The sequence below is a fragment of the Vombatus ursinus genome, unplaced genomic scaffold (genome assembly GCF_900497805.2).
Source record: "Vombatus ursinus unplaced genomic scaffold, bare-nosed wombat genome assembly UNPS02014779.1, whole genome shotgun sequence".
In the NCBI taxonomy this organism is placed as follows: domain Eukaryota; kingdom Metazoa; phylum Chordata; class Mammalia; order Diprotodontia; family Vombatidae; genus Vombatus; species Vombatus ursinus.
In genome coordinates, this window is record NW_020954557.1 from 45,118,589 (window position 1) to 45,131,277 (window position 12,689).

The window sequence follows — 12,689 nt, forward strand, 5'->3', positions numbered from 1 at the left end:
ATTATCATATTCTTTTCCCTACCCAGTCTTCTCTTTTCCAGATTAAACATCCCTCAGTTCCTGTAAGTGATCAGCAAATAACATCGTTTTGAGCCCCCTCACCATTCTGGTCATCCTCCTATGGATGCCCTCTAGCACATCCTTGTTCTTCCTAAAATATGGTACCCAGATCTGAACACAGTAATGTAGATGTGCCTTAAAATTTCAGAGTACAATGAGACTGGGGCAGGTAGGTGGTGCAGTGGCTAGAGCTCTGGCCCTGGAGTCCAGGAGGACCTAAGTTCAAATACAGCCTCAGACACTTACTAGCTGTGTGACCCTGGGCAAGTCACTTCACTCTGTTTGCTTCAGTTTTCTCGTCTGTAAAATGAGCTTGAGAAGGAAACGGCAAACTACTCCAGTATATTTGCCAAGAAAACCCCAAATGGGGTCACGAAGAGTTGGACACGACTAATTGACTAAAAAACAATAGTGAAAATATCATATCCCTTATCCTGTGTCTTGGACATAAAAGGCACTTTAAAAATGTTGAACTGAATTTAATTCTGGATACCATATTCAGTTAACATGGCCTAAGATTGTATTAGATTTTTCTGGATATCATGTCACAGTGATGACATATATTAAATTCATAGGAAGCTATAACGCCTGAGTCTTTTTTTTTTAATATAAGAACTGTTATTCAGTCATTTTCCCCCATCCTGTAGTAAAACAGCTGATTTTTTAAAACCTCAGTATAGGACTTACTATGTCTCCTTCAGCTTGTTGAATTTGGTTGTTGAGATTTCTTCTGATCCTGATTTTGCCATCCAACATGTTAGCTATCCCTCCCAGTTTCATGTCATCTGAAAATATCAAATTATCTGCCAGAGGAACACTGATGACCACCAGACTCTATATATTACAGCATACATATGACTGAACACTTACATGATTTGTATCTGTGTTTTTTCATATGAACTTACAAAATTTTAAGGTATTCAAAGCGATTGAATCATAGGACAAAAATGAAAACATTTATTCTATACAATAGTCTTATTCTAATAAAAGTATGACATTATGCTTCTTTCAAGGTCAGTGTAATTATTCAAGGTCACTTGCATTAACACTTGAAAACAGCTGAAATCTAATTTCCCTTTCAATTAATCTCCAAGTAAGATTCTAGAGACATAGCATGATATAATAGAAAGATCACTGGACCAGTATTCACAAGATCAGGATTCTAATACAAGTTATGTGAGTAATTAGTTGAATGAAATGTGGTAATTTAGTCACACTTTCTGGGACTCAGTTTCCTCATCTGTAAAATGAAAGGATTTCATTTATTAAACAAATATTTACTAAGCTGTCACTTAAGCAAGGCTTGGTTCTAGAGACTGGAGATACATGAGACATAGTCCCTATTCTCAAGGAGCTTCCAAACTAAAAGTTGGGAAAACATATGGAAATAATGGACACAAGGGACATAAGTGGAAAGGAAAGATCCCCAGCAAAATATTATAAGTAATCTTAGGAGAAATCACTTTTTACTTGTGGGTTGGGCTAGATGACCTTTAATGTTACTTCTAGATCTAAGATTGCAGAAACCATCAAAAAAAACTTTTTACATACAGTCTTCTGAATAGTTGAAAGCAATTCACTGGCATCATATCAATGATCCTCATAAAAACTTAATAGACTTATTTATATTTTACCAACAGGGAGACTGATATATCCATTGGCTAACTGACTTTCCCAAATTACTGAGTGAAAAAGAACACAAATCTCTCAATTCTCAATACAATAATTTATTCACTAGACCATGATGCCACTCGTGTAATTATTTAAGTCATTTGAATAGAATTGAAAAAATGCTGGGTAGTCTGTGCAGTCTTATTATAATAACTACTTATTCAAATCTGCTAATCAAATTAAATGCTATAAAATAGTCATATTTTCAAATTTGCATCTGTCAAAAATAGGCTTTAAAAATATAACTTCATACAAATTGAATCTAGTTAATATTAATATATCATGAAAGTTTACAAAAACAACATTAGAGTACTTTTCATTTAAAAAATATCCAAGGTGTTTAACAAATTGATATATATCACCATGTCATTAAAAACACCATCACTAAGTTTTAAGTTAAATGATACTTGAAAAAGGGAGCCTTGTTTTATCTGTATTGCATTTTCTAAGTTATACATCTAATAATGTGGCAGCAAAAAAGTATATTACTAACATAGGTTATCCTGTACCTAAATTAAAGCACTGGCATTTTTATAAACACTATAAGCATTTCCTGGACAAATATGGAGAAAATTAAGTGTTGCAGGACTTAATTTTGAAATTAAATGGGCCACAATTTTAATTAGTATCTGTGATTTAAACCATTTCCTTTCCCTAACCACAAAAAAGCTTTACTATGAAATTAAGTTCTTTAAGACTTTTATAAACTAAGCCTATACTCTGTGTGACCTTACAAGTAACTATTTCTAGGCGCATAATTTTTGTGCCTTTCCAGTTAACCGGAAAAGACAATTTTTGTAGATGTGAAAACCTGAACATACCAAAAAAGAAGATCACTGGCTTGAAACTCTGCAACAGACTAAAAGGACAGATAAAAACAACCATGGGTGGGAGTACCAACATTCTCTAGTGGAAGTCTGTGTCCTAAATTTATGTGCTCCTTAATGAGTAAATTATAAGGCCAAATGGAAACTGATATTATGATTCTCCATCCATTTTACTGGACATGGGCAAATCCACTATGAGGTATTTAATCAGGATCGTTTCTACACATGACGTCTATATCTTCAAGGTACAGAAAAGTGTCATTTCAGTACTTTTCAACTTAACCTACATTGCTTCCAATAAGATTTTTGTAATAATAAAAGAAAATTTCTATGACTAATGAATAAAAATGCTCATGTACAAGTCCAATCTAAGCTGATCAAAGGTATTTATATAAAAGCAACATAATAGAGCACATAGCTAAAACAGAAGGGAGTGGGGGGAGGAAGGTTGGACGAGATGGCCTCTGAGGTCTCGTCCAGGTCTGGATCAATGACCCTATGAATGGGTGAATCCATCATTCACCTTCATAGATAGACAATTATAAAGAATATCAAAATGCAATTAAAATACAGATGAAACAACAGAAAATACTTGTTTCATATTCTGAAAAATTGTACTCAAACAGGAAGACATTTCAACTAATTTACTGTTAGTAAAAAAAAAAAAACGACAAAATGGAATACATAAATATTAATGTATTACACAAAATACGTAAAAATTACAAGGTAGACCAGTTTAAACTTCTATCAATTTCTCAATTAAAAAAATCACTATATTTCATAAACTTTCACAATAAATCAATACAGATTTGAGAATCTATGCGAAATACAAAAATTGCTATTTACCTTCTTTTGGCTGTGCCATAACCGGTGTCTGAGTCTCCTTTGTGTATGTGACAATTTCTCGGGGAGGAAAGTCAACTTGTGTAATTTTAGCCATCCCAAGTTTAATTGGTCCTCGTCTAAATAAAGTGAATACAAGTATTTTTTAATGCAACAAATGGCATACATTTACAATTTCAAACCACTTTAGTTTGGGAAATTAATAATTTAAAATGTATTTTCATCCCACATTGCTAACATATATATTTATAATTTAAATAAAAATAAAATTACTATAATCACAAATCTTAAATGAATTTAAACTAGTATTTTAACCAAAAGAAAAATAACTATGAATAAAATTGTAAGATATTTCTGAATATTAAACAACTGCTGATTTTAAAATATACAAAATTATTTTTAATGAGTGAACAGAATAAAATAAGATTAAAAGATACTTCTTTAAGAAATGAATTTCTGGGTGGAGACATTAGACTTATGGTTGAGCTATTTTCAAATAAGTAATCAGTAACATTATTTGACATAGTTATATTTTCTAAGTGAAGGAAAGAGGAAAATTGAAATTCACTCAATAATAGCTCAGTTTCTATAGATTCAGAGTGAAGCAAGTAACTTTAGGAGTTTTATTTAAAATACTATTTTTTATGTATCTCATTTTGCAGGAAATTGACAATCATGATTATTTCTAGTTTGGGTTCTAAAATTTGTAACTATTCTCATTATACTTCTGCCTAATCAGTATTACTCTCGACTTTACATAGGACTAAACTGAGGTACAGGCATATTTATTAAATAAATTATCTTTTGAGGACCACAGATAATAAAAGCATATAGGTTCCCTAATAAAACACTTTTTCATTCCTTAAGGCAGAGGAAGATTAAAAAATAAACATTCATTTTCTCATTTTGGGAATGGGTATGAAAAGACAGGGTGATGGAGAAAAAGGATAACAAATCATCCATTTTAGGCATTTGAGCAAATGGATGTAATTTAGAATTGCAAGTGATTCCAAACTTGTGTTTTCTAAGCTGGCATTTACTTAAACAAACTCATGAATAAGTTCTCAACAATAATGTCTTAAGTAAAGCTTCCCTCAAAATAAATTATATTCTATATTTATATTCTCTAACCTATAGGATGGTACAGTGGATAGAACACCAGCCTTGGAGTCAGAAAGAACTAGGTTCAAGTTCTGTCTCTCATACCTAGTGGCTGTGTGACACTGGGCAAGTCCCTTAACCTTTCAGTGCTCTACGCAACTTTCGAGGACCGTCAGTTGCAGAGAAGGTACTAATCTGAATTGGTAGAGGGAATTTCCTCTACCAATAAAAACACAGGTTCAGCCCCTCTTCCTCTATATGCTGTAATTCCCGGAGTATCATAGTAGTATCATCATAATATTCAAACAAGTGTCCTGTTAACAAGGGGTTTTAGATTTAAAAACTTTTTTTTCACATAATGGGGCATTTCCCAGTATTCTGAAATCAAATAAAAATTCCCATATGATCTGATCTATGGAAATTATTAGCCAATTAAAAATTCTTTGCTACAAATGTTTTAAGTGTAGAAATTCAATATCTGATGTGGGGTTTAAGAAAGTTTAAAATGTGTTCTCTATTTTAGGACTATATTAGCCTTACATAAAGAAAGGAATAGATGGCAATGTGATGAATTTAAGTATTAAATGGGCAAATTTAGGAGAACCTTAAGTAATCTGGAATTGCAATGATTACAATTTAAAAAAAAGTTTTATAAACTTTAAAGGGCAAACCATATGAGAAATTAATCATTTAAACATCTGAAGGGGGAAAAAATAGATCAAAAGTTAATTCTAAATCAGCTACATTAGGGCCAGATTACTGACCTGAATGCATTTGGCCCTTATTGCAACAAAATTATAGTATATTAGAAATGTGTCTCCCCCCTCTCCCCAATACAGTAAAATCTCATTTATCTGGCAATCTCAATAATCTAGAACAACAAATGATGAAAATTAAGAAGTAAGCCATAAAGGTTTCTGAATATAACAAAACCGATATCACAAAACTTAGGTCCTAAGGCTTAGGTTCTCAGAAGCTATGTGCTTTTATTTGACAATTGAGTTTCTTATAGAATTCTTAATCTCATTTCCCAGATCACAAACAGATTAGAAGCAGCAACACAAAATTGTGGAAGGGATGCTGGAAGCAGGCACATTGATGGCATTAAGAAATGACAACTAAATGGAGAAAGAAAGGAAAAAACTAAAAAACAAGATAAAAGTATTAAAAAAGACTGGTATTTTGAGACTTTGGCAGAAGGACAAATAGCCTTAACACCTCAAAAACCACTTGGAGCATCACTCAGTTAGAGCATAGTGCAATAATTAATGTTTGGGATAATCCTTAATTACTTGGAAAAGGTTAGATTACGTTCAGCATATACTCTGTGCCTGCTTTTGCCAGCTTTGTGGCTCTGGGCAAATCATTTAGAGGGTCACTGCCTCATGCAACTCCCTCAAACTTGATTCCTCTATTAAGTTACATGTATTAAAGCAACCTTTATTTAGGAAGGTGGGAAAATTTTAGAAATGTTTACATCCAAAAGGATAAAAAAAACCCCAAACTTTTGGTCTCTTAATTATACACAAAAATTAATTTATGTGCCAGATAAATGAGCTATCAACTGTAAAACAAATACTTTTCAATCTGTACTGCTTTATATTTTATACATGAGAATAGCATCACAAAATATCAAATTTAACTTATAAAAAAATGGAAGATAAATCTATTCAATACCCCAAATCAGAATCGGAATGAAGCTGGAGAACTGATGGATCAGTATCCCAATGCAGCGTCCTGATTGGTTGTAGGCCAACCATGCAGCATTAGTAAAAAAGGTCATAAGTTAGTGAAGCAAATAGTTTCTCTAAATGTGTAAAAAGCATTGCTTATTCATTGTTTAAGATTTAAACTAACATTCTGGTTAGTAGAAACAAAAACAGTTAATACTCAAAGCTTTAATTCATGCAGTAAGGAAAATATGGTTAAAGATCCAAACATATAATTCAGAGCAGTTAAAAGATACACCCAATATTTTTGGAAAATACAAACTGCACAACAGCAGATAAGAATAGCACAAAGCAAATAAGATTGGCCCAAACTGTACATTATTTGTAAAATACGTCAAGTTAAGGTAGAAACCGTTGCATCCTTATCACACAAAATTAGTTTAAAAAAAATCTTAGCATAGTAACAATCTTGCCCAGGGCATTAAATGTGTGCAGGAAATTGTCATATTGGTTAAGGAAATGAGTCAACACATAAACCTTTTGGTAAGGAAACCAAAAAAGACTATTCCACCGGGATACTAAACGACTAGAGTTTCCAAAATGTGACCCTGCTGTAATTTACAGGTTAAGCACTGCCTTGGGCTTCTTCTGTATGTCATCTGTTTTTGAAACCAAGTAAACTTAATTCAGTCTTTAAAAATTACATTAGAATATTTAAAAATATAATTATGTACATTATTTACACACACTGTTTATATTACTTTTTTAAAAAGCAAACTTAGCCTAAATTAATCTTGATTTGTTTTTGGCTTTGCTGGAGGATAAAAAAAAACAATTGTCTGAATTAGCTCAAACTAGTCTAGCCAGCTACTTTCAATTCTACTAGAGAACAAAAAGACATTTCTTCATACCAGCATTCTTATGATTATGAATGAAAGCTCAGTTATACATAGCAATACATGAAGACCACATTCCTTATACATACATTAAATATAAACACGTGCAATCCATTAATGCTATAATTTTAGTAAAATATATTTCCGCACATTTAAAGAAAACACAAGAAGTTACACCAGTAAAGACACTATGTGATTTTGTCTATTGTATTTACCAATTTAATTGACTTATAAAAGAAAACCTTTATTTTTAAAACGCATACAGCAGGCTTTGGAAACTTTCTATAAGACAAGTTAGACAAACCACAAAAGTCCTCTCTCTATTTACAAGAAGATTTTGCATACTTTGCATAGAGAGAGAGAAGATGACAGGGAAGATCTGCTTTGTACTAAGCAAAGAAGGCAACAAACTTGGGCTTTGTTAGACTAAAAGGGGATTTCAAGAGATGTCCTACAAGGAATGTTCTGTTTTCAGACTCTGTATTATAAAATGACTGCTACAGCTGCTATCAATGACATAAAATTTCATATAGAGGAAGAGGTAATTTTAGTCTGAAATCAAATATGATTTTAATGGATCAAGGAGCTGCCTTCAAAATGCATCCGGAAATGAAAAAGGCATTGCAAAACTGAGATGCAATGTGTTTTTCTACAACTAGCTTTTGATTACTGGACCTTACAGATAGAAAAAAAAAAAAAGGAGAAATGAAATTCACAGATAATCCAAAAGTCTTATCTTAGTCAACTCTTTCAACATTTTCTCCCAACAAACCTTTGACCAGAGCTACTAATAATTAGCAAAATTGACTGCCTTTCATCTGGCTTCTTCTCCTCCCCGCCTCTGCCCCCTTGTCTTATGTAAGGAAAAGGTGGCCACTGAGGATTAAGAAAGCCAGAAGAAAGAGGAATGTGGGGAAGTGAAAAATCAGCACTTAAAAAAAATGATTGCCAAGAGGTTTAGATTCAGGTTGAAAAACTACTTCTTTATTAATAAGCTACAATGTTCATTTCTAGAGAGTTGCAAATTTCATTTCTCATAATCTCTTACTTTTTTCCACTAATAATGTTCTCGTCACTAAGAAATGGAGATTATGGCACTTTTATCTTTTCAATTTTGATTGACTATATATCCCAACTATTTCTCTATAGCCTGGAGAGTCTATAAAATCCATCCCAAACATTTCTCTGCTCTCCCTTCCCCCTTATTGTTTCATTGCCCCTTTCAAAGTTTCTTCCCCCCATGCAATTACAGAATCTTGACAAACTTGCGAGATTCTTTCACTTGTTGAACTTTTGGGGCTCATAATTTTCCTTTCAATATTTCTTCTTAACATCTCTATTCTTTTACTCTATTCTCACCTATCCACTTTCTGGCTTTTCAATGCTCATCACTCTCTGTCCTTTTTTATCAAAGAATGCCTTGTGTGTTGGCATTTGGAAACACCATTCATCCACCAACCAATTCTCTCACTTCTCTCAATTCCTTTGCTTATCTTAACCCTAAGACATTTTTGAAAATTAGGTAGCTATCTTTTCCTCCATTCTTTTGAGAATTTATGTCTCTACATCAGACTATAATTTTAATAAAAAGATACTATGAAATGATAGGACCAGAAAGGACATCAGCATACTCTACAAGGACATATTTACATGTTCAACTTTAAATTTATCGGTGTTTAATATATGTAACAATCATGTCAAATATTTGTTGGAATGGAAGAGAAAAGTTAATGTTCTATGACATACTTGAGGCTAATCACTTATTCTTCAAATAAGACATATTTCCAAGCAAATATTCATTTGTTTTACCCTAAATATTTAAGAATATTTCTGTCCAAAAAAACCACTAAACTCTCTCACATTAGTGTGTATTATGGTTTATAGAATCCAGGTTAATTAATATTTACCAATATTTCACAGAACTTATATCAGTTATGATTATGCCAGTAGAAAATACTAAAATTCAACTTCTCAAAAATTCTCACTATTACAAAAATAATTTTTAAGATGAGTAACAGTAAAATTATTGAGACAAATTTATGGGAGGGCATGGAGAGAGTTTCAGGAATCAATTACAACTTGCATCACTGTAGAGAATGCTCATGTTGATGAGATGACAGATCTATTCGAGTATCTGAGTTAATAGTGAAGTAGAGAAACCATCATGAAGAAGCAGTTCCAATACCTGGTCTCAGATCCCTGCCTACCACTACAATTTTTGAGTTTTCTTTAAGATGTACATGGAAAAAAAGTTGGGTTTCTCCCTCTTCCTTCTTGGACAACTACAAAATAAATCTGAGAAAATCTGCTAGACAATATCACTTCTTTCTCCTTTTCTATAGAAAACAATAGCACAATTTAAAAACAATGTACATAATTCCATGTCATTTAAATTATTTGATACTTACAAATTGTATTTCACAGTAAACAATGTAACATACTGTTCTTACAGAATTTTGGTTATGTCTACAAAGTTAAAAATGATAGGGTGAGCAATGAACTTAAAAATAAAGCAACCATTTTTCCTAAGAACACTAACAATAATAAAACATATAACTTAGATATAGATAGTGCTTTAAGTTTCGCAAAGTGCTTTGGATAGTAGTTTCATACTACAATTATTAGTTCTATTTTACAAATGAAGTAATTGAGGCTTGAAGTAGTTTAAGTGACTCACTCATGTTAATAATGAGTATCAGAGTCAGGATTTGAGAAAAGTTTTCCTGAGAATCTTGCAATCTGTTCTCAATAACATGTTGGATCTCAAACTATTTTTGCAATACTTTAAGAAATCTTCTATTATGTTTATTAGAGGTCACAAACTTCTCAAAAAATTTTCAACAGATAGTAAATTTAGAATTATTAAATTTAAATTATTAGAACTATTAAATTTACAACTTAAGAAACTAAGGAGGTACTGTTGGGAAGGCAAGTATGATAGGATGATAAAATTTCCACTCCCCAAATCAGAAACTGAAAACCAATTTTAAATGTAATATTTATATAACAGGTATGCATAATACATCAAATGCATACATTTATAAAGTATAATAAATTTTTCCATTATTTTGGAAGGATGTTGATTATGATGATGATGCAAAAAGAGGAATTATTTGGAAATCTATTTGGCAAACAAAAGAATCACTAGATATAATCCAAAATGTTGACTACTGGGATATTTTTTGCAAGGGTATCACTATTAAATACATTTGACCTTTAACACCTACAGTTTTTGAATGCACTAATTTGATCCAAGACAGATGAACTATTTTATGAAATTATAACACTGTTGATTTTTAGAACTATTTCCCCTGTCTCTGTTAGGAAGGTAAAATGGTTAGTTTTACAGTCATCCACTAAATGTAACCAATCTCTATAGTAAGTTATTTTTAGTTGCTTAATTACCTTGCTAATTGCCTCATCTTTCCATTTTGCTCTACTCAAATGGGCATGGCTAGTGAGCAGGGTTCAAGTGGAATGAATAAAGTCTTGGGAGACACATTTTACTAAAGTAATTTACACACACACATACACACATGTACACGTACACGCATATGTACAACATGCATATTCTGGTCTAGCCAATGATGATACTACTTAGGAGATTAACACTTTGAACTTTGGTTAAGACTATAGAACAGTCCAGGGAAGTAAATCCACGTCACTTCATTATTTGGACTGTTAAAAAGAACTCTTTAATTATTTAAAGAATAATTATAGCATTCATCTTATGGATCACCCAAACCCTTTACTTCTTTTCTTCCTCCTTTTCTCCCCCACTTCTGGACCTTCACTATTTGTCTCAACTTCAATCAGGAAGGCCAAGAAAGGCAAAAACTCATATTTAAATTGCTGCTATGTGTCAAAAAACCAAAGGAATTTTGGGGGGGGGGGAGGGGGAAGAAACTAATGCTTGGCAAAAAACAAGGGCTTTAGATTAGCTATGTATTTTTGTCACATACTTAGCTTTAACTGTGAGAGACAGCTGAAAGCTGTATTTTTAAACGCTTTCAGCACCTAATTAAAAGTACCAAAATACAGAATTCAAATACTCTTAGAGATCACAAAGAAAAAGGTTAAGACCAAAGTAAGAAGGATTTGGAGGGCTAATACACAAATCCTAAAAGGTTCTTCGGCAGCAACTTAAATTATAACTGAACTTTGCTGGGAAGTTACATGTGAGCAGGATCCTAAGAAAAATCTAGAAAGTATTTTTTTTTTAAAAGGGAAAGTAAGCTCAGGAAATACTAACAATGAAAAAGGTTGAGTGTTTTCTTAGCACTTATTCCTTTATTCCTAATGCTTTGTGCAACATTGTTTTTTCCTCAATGAGTAAAACCAGTAATTAATACAACATGCTCACACCGAGACGAGAGAATAACTCATCTATTACAGGAAGAGTTTATCCGAGAAGAGACTTTCCATACTATTTTTTTGTTGATTCCAAAAACAGATCACATAATCAACAAGTCTTCTTAGGGTTTAAAGAAAAACATTTTAAAATACATTATCTGAACCTATTTTTATCAAAACATAAAATGGCATGAATTCACTGCTGCTAATTTAACAGTATAATAAAATTAAAATATTTTAAAATAAAATTTCCCGGTTTAATACAAGCAGCATCTATGCCAATCAGATTTCAAAGATTTTCAAATTAGATTTCATTTTGAAATCTAATTCAACGCTGTCATTTAGAATTCTTCTAAAGTATCAACAGTATTTGGGCAATGAAAGCATTCCATCATTAAAATATTAAAAGAAAATTACCGTACCTAGATCCCACGGCGCCATCTCCAGAGTCTTGGCTTCCAGCCTCACTTGGAGTACTCACAGATTTGGAGGATGGAGACATAGGAGGAGGGACTAAATAGTGAAATAGACAGGTATCCGCTGTTACTACTCGAAGAGGTTGTACAGCTTATGATGTTTCAAAATTAATTTAACATGAAGTAATTAACACAAAGGAAAATGGCAAAAAAAAAAAAAGAAAAGAAACACATGAGTGAAAATGGACAGTAGAAAAAAAGGGAAAAAAGACAAAGTTAACAATGCATGCTGGACATTCGTGCCAATTCCTCTGACATAATGCATTTGGGCTTGATATTAAAAACAAACAAACAAAAAACCTAAAGACAACTATGGAAGTGCATTCTGATCTGAGCCATCACTAAACATTAGCACTAGCTTTCAAAGGAGACCATTCCTTCTATGCTAACATTTTACTTTTAAAATCACAAAATAGTTATTAACATTAACAATTACTTCCAAAATTACAACTATGAAGTAATTCTATATCATAAAGTTTTACTTAAATTTTATAAGAATTCTAAGTCAAAGGCAATTATCCCTAATATAATAATGTTAAACACCAAGATTCATGTTTAAATCACTTCAGTTCTTTTTCTTTTAAAAGGATAAAAATTTAGAATAGTCATTCTATGAACAAAATACAAAAAAGGAATGAATGTCTCCTTTAAAGGGTCCATTAATTTCCAGCAAGTTGGGTAAAAAATGCAAACAAGCCATAAAGCAACATGCCTTTTAAAAGTGATGCACAACAAAAAATGACAGCATGCAACTTAAAGAAGGCAAGACTGAAGTTAACTTTCTTACCCAGT

At 32.1% G+C, this 12,689-nt stretch overlaps 1 protein-coding gene across 3 annotated transcripts in view; it reads right to left on the bottom strand.

The window, feature by feature from the left end:
* The window catches only part of DYNC1I2 (dynein cytoplasmic 1 intermediate chain 2), a 63,389-nt gene that overhangs the window by 24,920 nt on the left and 25,780 nt on the right, over positions 1 to 12,689 (bottom strand). For all 3 annotated transcript variants that reach the window (XM_027865871.1, XM_027865869.1, XM_027865870.1), the window contains exons 4-5: positions 11,844 to 11,934; positions 3,405 to 3,520 (exon numbers count right to left, since the gene is read on the bottom strand). In XM_027865871.1, the coding sequence (XP_027721672.1) occupies positions 3,405 to 3,520; positions 11,844 to 11,934 (207 nt within the window). The remainder of the gene's footprint in view (positions 1 to 3,404; positions 3,521 to 11,843; positions 11,935 to 12,689) is intronic.